The sequence below is a fragment of the Panthera onca genome, chromosome C2 (assembly GCF_046562875.1).
Source record: "Panthera onca isolate mPanOnc1 chromosome C2, mPanOnc1 haplotype 2, whole genome shotgun sequence".
Lineage (NCBI taxonomy): Eukaryota > Metazoa > Chordata > Mammalia > Carnivora > Felidae > Panthera > Panthera onca.
Window position 1 is genome coordinate 73397042 of NC_138347.1, and position 16744 is coordinate 73413785.

The 16744-nt window shown below is 50.0% G+C and overlaps 1 protein-coding gene across 1 annotated transcript in view; it reads left to right on the forward strand.

Annotated features, from left to right (window-relative positions):
• XXYLT1 (xyloside xylosyltransferase 1) overlaps positions 1–16744 on the forward strand; it is a 169935-nt gene that overhangs the window by 84358 nt on the left and 68833 nt on the right. Inside the window, exon 3 of the mRNA XM_060639578.3 lies at positions 11964–12096. Within this exon, the coding sequence (XP_060495561.1) occupies positions 11964–12096 (133 nt within the window). The remainder of the gene's footprint in view (positions 1–11963; positions 12097–16744) is intronic.

A 16744-nucleotide genomic window follows, 5' to 3' on the forward strand; every position in this document is an offset into this window, starting at 1 on the left:
GCTGTCATGAAGTTTCTTAGGAAATACACACTGAAATATTTAGGCCTAATTTTTTTTTTTTTTAAATTTCATCTGCAATTATGTCAGTTCGGCATTATATTTTATGTCTTTAATTAAAAATTAAAACAAATGACTTAAATTTTAATTATAAAATAGAAACTAGTTAATTAAATGAAATTAAGATTTAATTAAAACAGAAATGAATTAATTAGTGCTTAGGTACAGTTTGGAAGACAGAATCTTTTTGGTTATAGTCTGGGATGGGAACAGGTTAGGAAGGGGGTTTCTCAGGCACCCTTGCTCCATAGGAAGGCAGATTTGTATTTTATTTTTTTTTAATTTTTTAAAAGCTTATTTATTTATTTTGAGAGAGCCAGACAGTGCAGTGGGGGAGGGGCAGAGAGAGGGAGAAAGAGAATCCCAAAGAAGCTTCACTTGTCAGCTTACAGCCTGATGCGGGGCTCGAACTCAGAGTCGGATGTTTAACTGCCTGACCCACCCAGGCGGCCCCAGATTTGTGTTTTAAATGGAAGTTAGAATGGAGTCTTGTGGCTTCCTCAGGTTCTCGGGTAATTCTTAGCAGACTTAGGCTCCTGCGAGGCTCCCCTTAACCTTGGTAAACAGGGGTGAAAGCATTGAAACACCACTGTGTTGGTGGGAGAGTCTATAAAATAGGGACAGTAATCCCTACATGTAAAGATTAAATGAGGTAAAATACATAAAAATGCTTAGCACAGTATGTGGCATTTGGAACCTCATTTTATAGGTGATGATAGATCATTTTTTTTAACGTAGCACAAGAATCAATAAAACAACATGACATTTTGGCAAGAGGCCTGGCTCAGGAGACAAGAAACCTGAAAAGCTATCTGACCACTGGCCAAGTCAGTTTGCAAACTGTCACGGGCCCACAGGTGTTGCTCCCCAAAAGATTAAAACCATATTTTTTTTCTCCTGCTGCAAAAAGTAAGGGAATGGGTAGTTCTTTGCGTATAAGCCTCAGAAAGGTATTTCTGGGCTCCTAACACGGAGAAACTGGTTTTTCCCTTCGACAGTTGCTGCGATGTGGATTTCTGGGCACAAGGAGTGACGTGGGGCCGCTCTCTCCTCGGCTGCCCTGCGGTCCTGGGAGAACTTGCTCCTGTGCCCACGGCCAGGCTGCTGCTTCTCTGAGAGGGGCAGCTGGCTCTTCCCCTGATCGCACTTACCCTCCTCGTGCGGCGTCTCAGCCGTGGTTGCAGGTCCTTCTGCTGCGTTCGCTGCAGAGGGGGTGGGGGAGACCTGGGTAGCGGTAGGCTGCAGGACCCCACAGAGAGGAGGGTGAGTCCACTGGGTGAAAAGGCCTCAGGACGTTCAGGCCCAGGAAGGAGTAATGGGTTCATCATCCATACCGGGAGGAACTGCCAAAATACAGAAACCGTTTCATTAGTGACATGGAAGAGATGGCCGCAGTGCTAGGACGCTGACTGCAGGATGGTCTGTGCTCGCGTGGGTGTCGTCACCAGGGGCCCTTGGTCAGCCTTCTGGCCCAGCACACAACCAAGCAGTGCGTGTAAAGTGTGCTCTCAGTGCCAGAATGGGCGCTTGAGAGGCCTGCCGCCAGAAACTGGGTGAGGAGGTGGCAGCCACCCCCGCGTGGTGCCCCCCCAGGCGAGGTGTCGTGCTCACAGAACTCCCGTGGCGTTCTGGAGACCGTTTGAAGGGCCTGCCCTGCTGTCTGGGGTCTCACTGTCTCTGGCGTGGTTCACCTTCCTCATGACTGTGTCTGGATTCCGAGAGACACATTGGGACACAGGGTGGAGAGCCGGCCTGGATGTGACGAGTGAAGCCAGTGATGGAGGAGCCCTGCCCTGGTGGGCACACTCTCAGGGGTGGCCAGCAAGGAGCCGGTGAGGGCCGATCGGAGGTCTGGAAGGTGGGCGGACGGGAGCGTGGCAGGAGCTCACCAGCGGCGAGAGGGCTTCCTGAACAGGGAAGAGGTGTGTGCACATGGGTCAGAGGACACGGGCTTGGTTCCTGTTTTGCCGTTATTGATGATGTGAGCTTAGCAAAGCCTAATCCTTTGGGCCTGTATTTCTTCACCTGTCAAGTGAGTGGAATTACTGTGTGCCAGCTGTGGAAGTACTGCTAGTTGCTGCTCTGTGTCCATTCTCTTCCTTTTCAGTTATTTGTTTGTTTATTATTATTTAATGTTTATTTTTGAGAGAGACAGACAGAGCAAAAGTGGGGGAGGGGCAGAGAGAGAGGGAGACACAGAATCCGAAGCAGGCTCCAGGCTCCGAGCTGTCAGCACAGAGCCCGATGTGGGGCTCGGACCCACGAACCACGAGATCATGACCTGAGCCAAAGTCAGACGCTCAACTGACTGAGCCACTGAGGTGCCCCTTCTTTTTCATGTATAAGCGAATCCCATTTATTTGGGTGCAGCATTATGCCCCGTAAAATAATTTCATAGCTTCCCTTGCAGCTAGGTGTGGCCATGTGACTAAATTAGGGACTTCCAGGAAAGTTGTTCAAAGGGTCTGCCTCATTGCAGGGGGTAAGGGGAGGGAACCTTTCCCTTTCTTACCCCTTGTTGCCTGGAGCCTCAGTAGCTCTCTGGCACCATGCAGTGACCTTGAGAATGGAAACCAGGTCTAGGATAATAGAACGGAAAGGTAGGAGCCAGGACCTTTGACAGCTTCATGAAGTGGCCCTACCACCCCTGGATGACTTAGCTTTAGTCTTCTGTGTGTTCAAACCATTGTTACTTTACATCTTCTGTTCTATGCAGCTGGACCCAACCCACATGGATGCCCCTGCCCCCTAGGGTTGTTGTAAGGTTTAAACAAGCTAAAGCATAGCAAAGCGTTTTGTGAGTTGGGAAAGCACTTTGCACGTTGCTATGTGCCATAAAAATATAAGGAATCAGTCCTGTTATTGCCATTGGCATTTGCATAAACCTAAGGGGCAGGCTGCGGTGACCAGGCCCAGACAAGCTGGCTGGGCCAGGGGCACCAGTGTGTGTCAGAGCTTGGCATAGGGATGGAGGCTGCAGGCAGTGGAATAAAACCTTTGTTACTTTTCCTTTGGGGGAGTGCAAGCGGGGGAGGGGCAGAGAGGAGGACAGAGGATCCAAAGTGGGCTCTGTGCTGACAGGCTGACAGCAGTGAGTCTGATGCAGGACTCAAACTCATGAACCGTGAGATTGTGACCTGAGCAAAAGTCAGACGCTCAGTTGACCCAGCCACCCAGACGCCCCTAGTTTTCCTAATTTTACACTGAGTCCATAGGTGTGGCCTGGGCTCAAATGCGAGAAAGAGGGAGAGAGTGGTTGGGGGAGGTAAAGAGTGAGGGCAGATGAGATTAGAAACAGGGGCCCCCACAATTCCGGTGAAGAACCTCAGAGTGAGCAGTTTGGAAAGTTGAGCCGTGAGAGCGTTCAGGTAGACCAGTGGTCAGTGTATCACTATTTTCAGAAAACACCTGTGACTTCTGCCCAAAGAGGACTGTTTTCTCCAGCTGCCATCCCCAGGGCTCTTTGAAAAAAGCCTCCTGGTGAAGAGCAGAGACCTGGCGTCAGTCTCCGTGTTGGTGAACAAAGCCAGAATGTGGTCATGCCCCAGATAGGAAGCAGGGCTTAAGCCTTTGCAGATAAAAATCAAGTTTCTAGCAGACCCCAGAGAGGTAGAAGCTGTGGAGAGGCCAGCGGGGGCCACGGACATCCATGCCATAGAAAGGAAAGAAAGGCGGATGTTCTGCTTTCCAAATCCAAAATTCAGTTTCCTCTGTAGATTAAAATTCGTAAAGATACATGAGCTATAATTTCATATTGGCAATAGAAGTGAGAGGAAAATTGAGACCAGGTGTTATATGTGTTGTTGTATGTTATATACGTCCCTAAAGTTTTTTAGCCAAGTTGGAAATAAATTCTGTCCTATCCTAAAGGATATGATTTATATACCTAGTCACCGAAGGCACTAGGGGTGAGGGAGGAGGCTCATGTTACACTGTTGCTAAAGCAAAAACTGTGCCTTTTCATAATAATTTGTTTTGTTTTGTCCACAAAACAGGAGCTGATAGTTATAAAAAATGTGAGCGCGGAGCCATAGCTCACACTCACTTTTCCATGCTTAATTTTGAGAGGGGGTGAGTAGGGCTGGAAGAAAGAATTTGTTGTATAGCTAATGCATAAAACTGACTGTGGCCATTAATTTCAACCTCCTGGCCCCCAAACCTTTTACCAGAGCTGCTAACAGGTTGTATAAATCACTTGCAGGAACTCCATTTCCTCCCTTCGCTCCTCCCCCAGAGGTAGGTGCAGGCTGCTGATGTGGAAAACAGAGATCAGCCTGGGGAGAGTCAGGGACTTCCTGGCTGAGCAGCGTCTGCAGAGTCCAGCCTGTTGTGTCCTGGCCACCCTGGGGAGGGGGGCGGGGGGGGGGGGAAGGGACGGGGGTGGTGAAGAGCAAGATGGGCTTTAGAGCCCAGCATTCCCTTGTGAGTCTCAGCCCTGCCACTTTCCAGCTGTGTGATCTTGATTACCATACTTCATTTCCTCATTTGTCAAGCAGAAATCATAATACCAATCTCAGAGCATTTGGATGATTAAATGATTATAATACATTTTCTGCCTGTTGGCTATTGTCATTGAAAACTTCCTCTCAACTTTTGTGGCGTGAAACTCTCCCCCCCCCCACCCCCCCCACCCCCCCGCCCCCAAGTTTCTCCGTTGGCCTCTGCTCAATGGAAGGGAACTCCAATAGTTTTTCAGCTCACTGAGGGTAAGGGTCTTGAGGGAGGTGGTTGTGGGAGGTGGGAACCCCTTCTCTGTCCACAGAAGCCCCAGCCACTGTACCGGGGTGCTCTGGAGCTGTCTGATGTTTTCATCCTTGATGTGGCAGCATTTCATATGTTTAAAGATAGGGCGATTTTAAAAGGGCCTCAGGGACGTCTGAAGGCATTTCAGACATCTGTGTGTGAAGGCACACACGTCAACCCGTGTGTGGTGGGTCAAACGCACTGCTGGGTGAGGAAGTCTGTGATCTCAACTCTGACGCTTCCTCACTAGGTTGCCTTAGACAAGTCGCCCATACTCTCTCTGCCTCTGGTTTCTCATTTGAACACAGGAGGTCCTAATGGCCGCCTGGCAGAAGTGAAGCAGAGGTTCATGAGCTGGCTTGGTAAGTGTAAAGCCCTCGTCATGGCCTGGCACACGGATACCATCTCTCTGCTCCTCAGGAGGGACCGTGTGACCAGGCTGGAGGAGCCCCAGGAGTCTGTACCCAAGGCCTTGGACGCTTGGCATGTCCCACCTTCGTTGGTGGCAGCTCTCCCCATAGTTAGCCTGCCGTCCTGCAGCTGGGCCTTATGCCGCGAAGGGAGTGGAGAGGGGGGCTTTGAGGGACAGGGAAAGGCCCAGCTGGGAAGAGACCCAAGTTCTCTGTTGGGTCTGAGAATCACCACAGCCACCGTCAACTACAGATGCCCTCAGGGGCACCGCTGGGGTCTGTGCATTGTGGTGGCCAGTCTTCCATCACAGCCCGAGACCCTGTGCAGCAGGAGCAGCCAGTCTGGCGTGGCTGGTGCGGCACATCAGGATTGGGCCTGGGCCGTGGGCCTCTTACCGTTGGGGGGGGGTCCCTACCCCTCTCAGTGGCCTTTGGCTCCTGCAGGCCAGATGTGCCTCCGAGGAGCCATTATGAAGCACCAGAGGAGGATAAAACAGGTGGCAAATTGTTGCAGTGTTTTCCAAGCAGACAGTGAGAAATCAAGCTTCCTTTCCAAGCAGCTGCTTCCAGATTCTCCACCTCATGACACCTCACAGACTCGGGTTGCCACAGTGTCCCCTTCTCCCTGAACCCTCTCCTGGCTAATGGAAAGCTAGGGGTAGTGTTCTGAAGTGAAAGCCCTCTGATGTGTTATAAATATTTATCTCTGGAAAGCTCTGAAGCTTTTTCAAGACAGAAGGAGAAAGGAGGCACTTGCACAGTCAATCTGCCCCCTCGGAGAAGGCCCGTTCGTTGTGCAGGATGGTAGGCCCAGTGCTTACCCAAGCATGTCTGTCTTTTCATAATTCCCTGATCTATTTTGTCGTGTGGTGTTCTGTGTGTGTTAGGATGCATCTACCAGGAATTACTTCTGGGGCTCGGAGAAGGGAGGGGAGTGGAAAAGAGGCTTCTTTTCCCCTTTTGTTTGTTTTTGGGTATCATTAATTACTCACTCTGGGTTGTAATTCCATCCATGGTCAGATGACATGCCTTGTGACTGGTTTAATTGAAGGCTGATGATGAGCTGTCTCAAGCCTTTCCACGGGGGAATGTTGACTTGGGAAGCGCCCAGCTGGTTCTAAGGCCGCGCATGTTGTCTTCTGCCGTGCACTGGAGCAGAGGAATGGACCCTCTGGCTCAGCCAGGCTGTGCTCGGGGCCTCAGGCGCCAGCAGCCGGGTTGGGCCTCCTGAACCCTGAGTACAGTCACCTGGGCAGTCAATTACTTCCTCCGTGCTCTCCAGGGCCAGGGTGGTCATGATGGTAATGGTCTAGGTCTTGAAAGCTGCATTTGTAGCCAGCACTTCTAGTCCCGTCTTTCCTTTTCTAACCTGTTAGAAACGAGTGGCACCATTTTGTTAGCCTCCAATGGGAGCATGAGAGAGTGAGGTGAGTGGATGTGGCCCCTGTGAAGATGATACCACTACTTTACCCCCTTGAAGTTCAAGTGGAAAAAGGTCTCAGACCAAAAATCCCACCTAGATCCTTAGCATCCTTTCCCACTTTGAGTTGACACATACTAGTGGCTCCTGTCTTATTGTCAGATGTTTATCAGTCCTGTGGTTGGGGGTTTCAGCCAGGACCCCTGAACCGCCTTCTATACCCAGGATGCAGCAATTCTTCCGTTTCCTGAAATGGCCCGGGGTCAGCCTGTCTGATCTCTTGCCAACTACCGTCTCCCGTGGAAACCAGTGTTCAAAGTCCTGAATGCTGATCCATGAAGGGACACTGCTGGGAGTTCCTCTGCATTCTGTCATCTACTGAGGGGTCTGGCCAGCCTGCCTCAGCCCTGGTGCTCATCTGAGGATCATGTTCCTCAAATCCTTCATGCCACACAGGACTTTTCCTAACACATGGGCAAGCTTCCTTCTATCTGAGAAAATGACACACTTCAGTTCTCGGTTTTGTGATTAAACACATACATGACAAGATTGGTAAGTTTGAGGGGCTGGTTGGATGGCCCATCTTCCGACTAACTGGATGTCGCAGCAAACATGTTTCCAGGAGTGAACAGGTCCAGCTAGAACAGAAGATGACTGGGTGGTGGACCAGCGGAGGTGGGGGGACAGTGTTTTTCTACTGGCTGTTGCAGTTCTCACACCAGGCACTGAGCTTGTGTCTCCATGGGTGACTCCTGGTTGTTAAGTCAGGCTTCTGCCTCCCTTTGAATGTGCGACTCAAGGTGTGTTCCTAGAGAAATTTAAAGATTTGTTGGCTTTGGTTGTTTTCTGACATCCCTGCCTGATGTTAATGTGAGAATATGGAGAGCAGTTTTCCAAAAGCTGGCTATAAAGTATGTGGATCGTGGAGGTCTCTTCTTTCTTTAGCTGCGACTATTTATCTTCAGGTTTACGTTTTCATGGTATGATATGCACATCCTCCATGAGCTGCTTGTATTGGGTGCCTGGCAAGTCTTGCGCACAGCCCTTTGGGCCATATTATTTTGGCCACAGTGTTTTCTGCTCTTGAGTTTATGGCCCAAATTGGGAGTGGGTAGAGGGTGGGGGGCACTAATTGACATGAGAGCATTAGCTAGGCAATCAGAAGACCTGAGTTCTGGGACCAGCTTTGCCACTTAGCTCAACTGTGTGACCCCTGACAAGTCCCGTGTCATCCTTGGTCCTCAGTTTCTCCATCTGTATAATGGGTAGATTTGCTCTTCTTTCAGATCTGTTATCCTAGATTATTCTGCCTTTTTTTTTTTTTTTTTTTTTTTTAACCATTTTCTCACGGGATTCTGACATGGCAGACATTCACCCAGCCTGGACGCTGGCCATTGTTTTGAGTTTTGTAGATGTCTAGTCCCTTTTCTGAGATGCTTTTTCCCATGCTTTATAGATTTCATCTCCTTTTTGTTTTGGAGTCAGTTATCTCACCCATTTGTTACTTAAATCTCAGTGGTCATAACTGCTGTCATTACAGCCGTCCTCCAGCCAGCATTCCCTCTGGGCCGTCACCATTGCTGCCACTGCCATGTATCCATCTTATTTCATCCTTAGAAGAGCCTTTCAACGTTATAGATACCACCTCCCCTGCCCCAGCCATGCAGTTCCCACAGAGAGAGGACTACACCAAGGACCAGAGGCCAGAGGAGCAGGGCCCTTTAAGAGAATCTCACCCCAGTCCATTCCAGCCTTCCTAGTAAGCATCTTCCTCTTTCCAGCAGTGACATTTGCAACTTGGCATCTTATTTCAAAATCACATAAAAGAATAACCGTCTGGATAGATGCCCGCATGACATTGCAGGTTGCTCTGAGGGCTGTCGGCTCTCAGAACAGAAGGGAGTGTCCTCCTGCCTCAGCCCAAAGAGTAGTAACTGGGTCAGTCCTTTCACATCAGTGTGAAGAAGTCCGTTCGTGCACACCTGCTGCCTCTTCCCTTCCTAACCAGTTAACTTATTTGGTGAAGTCCCTCTTGGAAGAAGTATTAGCAACTTATAGTAAAATAAGGTACCTTACAAGTGAGGAGTTATAAAACCATAAAAATATCTCAAATTCCTGTGTCTCAGGGCCGCACGTGGCGTTTTCCAGCTTTACTCCCAGCCAGTCCCTAAAGGGCAGGGAAAGTGCTTAGATTTATCGATGGGCTTCTTAAGACAAGGCCAGGGCTCTGCCAAAATGAAGGAGCTGGGTCTCTTCAGGAGACATCTGATGCCCCTGAACTCCGCTCTCCCAGCACATTCTCACCTTCAAGGAACACTCACTCTGGCAAAGATGGGGAGGCAGGTACCCAGGTGGCAGTGCCCATGACTTTGACCGGGGCCTGTCCAAGCAGGGGAGGGAAGGAGGCATTCGGGCTGCACTTCGCAGAATAGGTTGGATTTAGATGGTCTTGAAAGACCAAGGGGTACACATAGCACGTGGTAGACTCTCAAGGAAGACCAGCTGACTGAATGGCCTCTCCACCACTGGGAGTTCCTTTAATTATAGCGGAACTATTTGCATGTAGAGGACTTCCCTTACGTTCTACATTTGGCCAGCTTGTTGCTCCGCTTTTTGTCTGTCAAGGTCTTTGGCTCTTTGCTGTGCCCCTCTATGGTGGCAGGGGGTGCCAGATCTGCCTCCCTGGAGCTTCTCTCTGATCGGAGGGGAATCAGGGTCAACTGGAAAGAGCGTGCTGGGCTTTCATGTGAAGCTGACCAAAGGTCAGACCCCAGCTCCAGCACTCGTTTATTGTGGGACCTTGGGCTGTTGTTTTTAACTTTCCTAAGGCTGTTTCTTCATCTGAACATAGGAATAACTCAACACGTTGGGTGGTTATGAGAAGTAAGCTAAGTGCCTGTGCAATATTGGGTACTTAAAAACCACTCACAGAAAGGGTGGGTGCTTCCATATGACTGTCACTCGTGTCATTGGAGGTACACCCTGGAGCCATGAGGATGACGTTTCCCCTTCTTGCATAGCCCTGTCAGTACCACACAGAAGTTCCACCATACATCCTTGAGGCCTCCCCATCTTTCGGCCAAATGCCCTTGTTCCCTTCCACCACCTTCCTCGGCAGAACCTGTCGTGATGTGGTTTCTCTCCTCAGGATGATGGTGCCCTCCTGTCCCTGTCTCATTAAGTGCTTTGCTCTACTGTGTGTAAGAATCACCTGAGACCCTGGATGTAGGAGCTTGGGGCACAGGAAGTAGAAAGGGAGGGAGGGAGGGAGGGAGGGAGGGAGGAAGAAAAGTGGCTGGAGGGGGTGTGTGTGCACCCCCTCACCATGACTTCTTGATGGCTACGATTCTCATTCCTAGATGTTCTCTCCTGGGACACAGTGTCCTTCCCTAAGGTCCCCATGAGGTACTGTGTGTTTGTTCCCCAGGGCCACCTCTGAAAGCAACGGGTGCCCTGAGGCTCTGCCCCGTGGTCTGTCTCTCTTCTCCACTCCTAGTTTAAGGCAGCTTTCTGGGAGACAGCGATGTCAACACAAGGGCCTCCCGACCGCAGGCCCCGAGTCGTCACCTTTCCTGGTTTCTCTGTTGTTGTTGTTATTGCTGTCTTTAGTGCGGGAGGGAGAGCAGCAGTTTTACTCATTGGCGTGTGGGGATGGGCAGTGTGAAGCCAGGCAGGCAGCGGTGTTCCATGGCTGGGCGAGCTCATTTTCCTGCATCCCCTTCCCACAGGGCCAGAGAGGCGTGGCTTTGGTGCCCCCTTACTTTCCTCCGGCCTGGGCAGCTGGGGTCTCACCTAGTGTAACTTATTTTGTTCAGAACGCTCACGTCAAACGTCAACTGATGTGTTGTTTGTTTTGTTTTGTCTTTTTTTTTTTTTTTTCCTGTGCCACAAAGGAAAAGAGAACAAGAACAAATGAATCAGTTTTTCTGGAATCATAAGCTGTGATTTCTTCATAAACTAATTTCGAGAATGGCTATTGAATTCCACAAACATTCCTGAGTGTTTACTGACCACCAAGGCCTGCCCTATGAAGGGGTCGAGGCCGAGATGCCAAAGATAGGGTCCCTGTCTTCAGAGGGCTTCCTTGGGAAGCCTGTGCTCAGACAGCCGTCATGTCCTGGGGGGAGCCTCATGTTCCGGATGGGTGTTAGTGTGCCTCAGCTGCCCAGGCATGCCCATAGTTCACAGCCCAGCCCAAGTCTCCCTCCTCCATGAAGTCTCCCTTGACTGCGTCAGGCATCAGTGAGTTCCCTACTCTCCAGACCCTGGATTCCTGCAGTCCTCTGCAGCCTGAATACAAGATGTTTCCCATCTGTCCTCTCCTCTTCCCAGCACCACAGCCTCCCGAGGCCCGTTGTATCACCCCCACATTAACAAATGAGACAGCTAGGATTTAAACAAGTCATTTTCCCAGGGTCACAGAGTTAATCAGCAGCAAAGCTGGAACTTGCACTTCGTGTCCGATTCCCACCTCAGGCCTCCTCCTCAGTGCAGAGCACTTTCTCTCCTCCATCATCTGACCCTGAGCGCCCCCTCTCTGGAGCCCCTGCAGCCCCTCCCATTTCATGTCCGCACTGGTTCCTCCCCTCTTGGTTTCAGTCACCTGCTATCACTCCTGGGGTGGGGGGCAGAGGCCCCATCAGCTAGGTCCAGTCCCCTGCTGGCACAGGCGCTGAGTCAGGCTTGGTAGGGGAAGGAGGAGAGAACTTAGCCAGTGCCTCCCTCCTCCCCGCTCACCCTGAGTCATCTGGAGGCAACAGAAACAAACAGAGCTTATGTGCCAGGTAGTTGTGAGACTCAGTTTGTCTAATTATAGTTCACTTTGTCTTTCAGCCAGTGGAATAAAAACAGTATCTGAAGTCTTTCAGCTGTTCCCCTTTGGGTCAGCATCCCAGCCTGACACACTACGTTTGCAGAACGTGCTAATAAGGGCGGGTTTTCAGCTCTCTCTCCTGTGGGTCGTTTACCAGCTGTGCCCCAAAGAGAAACACCTGTATGCTCAGCACTAGATCCTTTTGAGAATGAAGTGGTGTGCTGTTGACAATGACACCAGGACAGTGGGCCTGAAGTAGGGCACATGGTCACCGAGTTATAGACAAAATGCCTGCCTGCGATTGGAAGGAAAGGCGGAGTGGTTGTTTACGAAGGCTTCTCATGCGGAGTGGGTTGCTGGTGGATGAAGCGCCTCTGTTTCCAGCCATAACTTTGCATCATTCAGTGACTGTAAGAATGATCCACTACCTGTTTCTGCAATTTCCACTCATTTTCTGTCAGTGGCTGAGCCTCCCAGGATGTGTGTCTGTGTCTTATTGTTTTCTTTTTCTTTCCTCCAGAGATCCTGCGGATAATTCAGCTGGACCTAGACCTGAAGTACAAGACCAACATCCGGGAATTGTTTGAGGAGTTTGACAATTTCCTGCCAGGCGCCGTCATTGGCATAGCAAGAGAGATGCAGCCAGTATACAGGTATGTGGCAGCTGTAGGGGACGTGGCCTCCAGGACCCTCTCCACCCCTTGTCCCCTTCCCCTCTCCTGCTACCTACTTCAGACTGGGATTTATCGGTAGACAGTCTTTCTACACTTAATCTCTTAGAGACACATTTGTACTTACTGCCTGTCGTCAACAGTGCGGGCAGGTGGGTCTGCTCCAAAGCCGTAGATGCTGCCTCGTTCTTATTGGGGAGTGTGTGACATTTTTCTTGTAGAAAGGGGAGCTGTTTTGGTTGTTGGTTGTGGTTAAGCTCAGAATTTTAAAATCTTGGGCTTTGCCTTACAGAGGGAGGTGTCAGGATATGGCTTTAACTTGCCGGTCTGATGATGAACTAGGTTTTCTTGGCCTCTCGGTCACCAGTGACCGCTCCTCTGTTGAAGCAGAGTGGGTTTCTCAGTGTCTTGTAAGGAGGCAAAGGCAGCACAGCTCTGGAACACAGGTTGGCGTTCCCCGCTCACGGTAAGGAACGCATTCTGCGTCGTGCACGGCTTCATTGTCAAGCACGCGTCGTAGAGAAACCCCAGCGTCTGCGAACCGGGAGACATGTTCAAGAATATCCATTGCAGCATTGCGTGTGGTAGCCAAAAACTGAGAATGACTTAAATGCCGTAGATAGCAGAATGGATAAATAAAATACCTTCATCCGAGTGAGTTCTACACAAAACCAAAAATGAGCACATGGTACCTACGCACACTACTAGGCAAAACTAAACTGTAATCTTCAGGGATGCGTACCATGTGGCCAAAATTATAAGGAAAACCAAGGAAATGCTGATCCCCAAAGCCAGCACGGTGTTCCCTCTGGAGAGGGTGGGGTGGGGGTGGGGAGGGGAGCAGGACGTAGGTGGAGGTTGCCTCTGGAGTGCCTCAGTGTGGTGTCAGTCCTCTGCCACGGGGGCCGTGCACGGTGTTGCGCGTCGTCCTGTGTGTGTACTATACATCTTACAGTTGAAACAAAGGAGAGTAGAGGCAAAAGCACGTACAAGTTTTCGTTAAAAACTAGACCCATGGTTCTGGATCCAGAGAGTTCCAGGTCACTGACTGATCCTCCTCTGGGCAGAGCCAGAGCACCCCCAGAACCGAGCTGCCTGGAGCTGGGATTTCACCGTCCCCTGGGCTGGCCCGCTCTTTGTTCTCTGCGCATCCCCTCCCGCTGGCTCCCTGTGGACATTCTTGGAGCCATGCCGCCTTTGGAGAGCTGCAGAGCACAGGCGACTGGTGACCCAAGAGCCCGTGCTTCCCCTAAAAGAGAGGGGAAGAGTGACAGCCTGCTTGCTTGTGGTTATTTGCAACACGCAGATCACATAACAGGAAATTCCTGTGAGGCCTCTGAGAGGGCTGATAACCCCTGGGCCTTGTGGGCTGTTCGCCCTGACGTCATCCTCTCCCACGGTGCCCCCCGCCCCCCCGCCCCATCACAAAGCAGGGCCTAGTACTCCGGGAGGCTTTGGGCAAACACTTGCCACTTCCAGCTCCTAGCAGCCTCTGGGCCTCATTCCCTCACCTTCGCGCAAGGTGTATCTTATGTCAGTGGTTCTCAATTTCACAACTGGAGGCGCTGGAAAGGAGCACTGAACTGAGAGTCCAAAGTCCTGTGTGCTCATCCCTGTGCACAGGGCCTGGGTTCCCCCATGTGAGAACAGGAGCAGTTGTGCTCCTAGACTTCCCTTCCCTGGCTCTGGCATTGTGATCCCTCTCTCCTGCCACTCACCATTTCCTCAGTGTCTTTCCTCAGTCCTGAGGCTGCCTGTCTGTTGCGGGGGTGGGGGGGCTCCTCACTGCTCAGTAGGGGCCAGGGTCTCCTGGATACTTGTACCAGGCTCATTTTTAAATGCAGTCAGAGCAGTGATACCTTCAAGGCCTGATCTGGAATCTTCTCATGTAATATACATGGAAACGTGATCACATTTATATCGTTTTGGCCAGAATTTATGTTTTTTGTAGATCTAGGATTTTATTAACCGTGAAACTTAAATCAATTTAATTGTCTGGACTTCTCAAAAGAAGTCTCTGAGAGATTTTAGATCCAAAACGAAATTGAATTTTTCTCACCTTCGGAGTCTTTAATTATCTGAGGAAAATCAGACCTCTGTGGCTGGGCTGCTGAAAGAGGCCCAAACTGCCCTGTCCTTAGGGCTCGTGCACTCAAATCAGCAGAAATGAAAACTCCTTTTGGTGCTCCCACCTTCCCCTTCCATTCCTCCCCAGCTGAAATGTTTATAAAGCCTCTAATAATTAAGTCTGCAAACGGCTGTCCTGCACGAATGTGCGCCCTACTGGCTCTGGGTAATTGCCTCTGAATATTTGCAGTCTCGTGCTGGGGCTGGGGATGGCTTGGTGCTGGCTGGGTGTGAGGGGTGGGGGGTGGAGTATGGATTTTTTTTTTTTTTTTTCTGTCTTCCACAAGAAAACTGGAGACTCCACTGCCCCCAAAGAGCAAGTGTTAGTTGTTTGCACCTTTGGAGCCTGTGCTTGTGGGGAGGGAGTGGGAGAAGAAAGGGGGGAATGGAAGGGCGGCAAGTAAACCACGTCCACACAAGGACGGATGGAACTGGGCCCTTCCCCTGGGCAGGCAGCCTCAGCCCCACTTGTCTGGAATTGGCCGTCACCCACCCCTGTGGGCACTTGCCACTTCCCTAGCCCTCCTCCAGGAACGAGGAGGTGGTGGGAGTTCCCATAACCGCGTGGCCTCCCCAAGTGGCGGAGTGTGAGGTGGGCAAGGTTTTTGCCATAAGCAAAATCAGCTAGCATCTATGAAAAGAAAGGAAAATTTAGAAACGAAACAGCACAAAAGCAAAGCAAAACTGGACTGATTAACCAAGTATGTTTTTGATCTGGAAATTCACTAAGCAGAAATAAATTTGGATCTCCTCAACTGTGTTATTTTTATAGTCGCTTGTCTGACAGTTACTGTACTTCAAAAGGGCACATCTTAAGTCATTTTTATGGTTGTTTCCCCTCTATTGTGTGCCATGAATGTTAGAAGCTTGGAGGAGAGGGGAGGGAAATGTATTTTTCACTATTCATTTGACAAATAGCTGTTTTGTTTTGTTTTGTTTTTCAGTTCTCCCGCTGCCCCAAATATACATTAACCCCACCATGTGTTCTGGAAAATGATGGATTGTGGGATGCTAGGATGGCGATAGAGGAACCTTTTCCTCTAGGGTCCCCGTCAGGATTCTGTTGAGTCAGATGTTCCATGACCCTTCTCACCTGAAAGTTGGGGAGTCGTGGCCATTTTGGGTGGAACAGTCCTGCCCTGACCCTTTCTCTGCCTCTTTGTCAAGAGAACTAGACTGCCGGACAGGTCCTCATGGGTGATGTGTTTAGTTGGGATACATGGCCAAAAGGAGGGAAGAGGCTTTTGCTTTCTCTGTCAACAGAATGGTCTCTGTAAATAGACAACTGTATTTTGCAAATATGTGTTAGTCCAGGATGCCATTTTGAATTTGCTTCCTGATGAATGTATTCGAAGAGTAAAAAAAACCGTTGGACGCTCTTTATGTACAGCCCATAAAAATTACAAGTGTGTATCAGCAGGCAGAGCCGCTTGACGTGGAAGAAAAAGCATTCGGGTTATACTCAGAAGCTCTGGGGGCGCTTGGGTGGCTCAGTTGGTTAAGCGTCCGACTTCGGCTCAGGTCACGATCTCGCGGTCCGTGAGTTTGAGCCCCGCGTCAGGCTCTGGACTGATGGCTCAGAGCCTGGAGCCTGCTTCCGATTCTGTGTCTCCCTCTCTCTCTGCCCCTCCCCCGTTCGTGCTCTGTCTCTCTCTGTCCCAAAAATAAAATAAAACGTTAAAAAAAAAAATTTAAAAAAAAAAAAAAAAAAAGAAGCTCTGGATTATAGTCCCTGCTTTTCATGAATTACCTACGTGATGCTTTGCAAGCTACTGGATGCTCTGACCCTCTGTTTTGTTTTCAATGTGTAAGTAGGGATCCAGAATTACCAAAAACTCAAATGGAACAACATGCATGAAAGTTTCTGGAGTGAGAGAGGCCCTCAGTTAAGGGCACTTGCTCACTCTCCTCCCTCAGTCCTCACCACGCCTTTGTGTGTTTTCTTTTCAAGGCGATTTCTTCTACGGGATACCCTTGCTCTATCCCACCCCTACCATGCAGGGATACTAGTTAAAACACACGACACTCACTTAAGTTGGATTTCAGATAAACAAATAATTGTCTTGTGTACGTATGCCCCACATATTGCATGGGGACATATGTACACAAAACAACTATTTGTTGTTTATATGAAATTTAAATTAACTGGATGCCCTGTTTTTTGTTTGCTTGCTTGTTTGTTTTGCTAAACCTGGCGGCTCTACCCCTACCCAAGAGTGAGAACCTTCTCTTTTTAGCAGAAGGGGGTGATCTGGCTTTTCTACAAAATCCTCGAGTGAGCAGGAACAAAGTGTTACAGGAGTGGGAGCTTGTGAGGAAAACAGGGTGAGTAAGTGAGGGATGGAAGGAGACAGCTCTCAAAGTCTCCGTGAGGCACCAGGCCTGAGGTCACCACTCCACAGGAGGTAGAGGCCTGCTTGTGATTTGGGCCCTTTGGGGAGGTCACTGGAGCTAGGAGGCCTGGCAGTGGTTCCTGCTGAGCTTGGAATGAGTGTATGAGAGA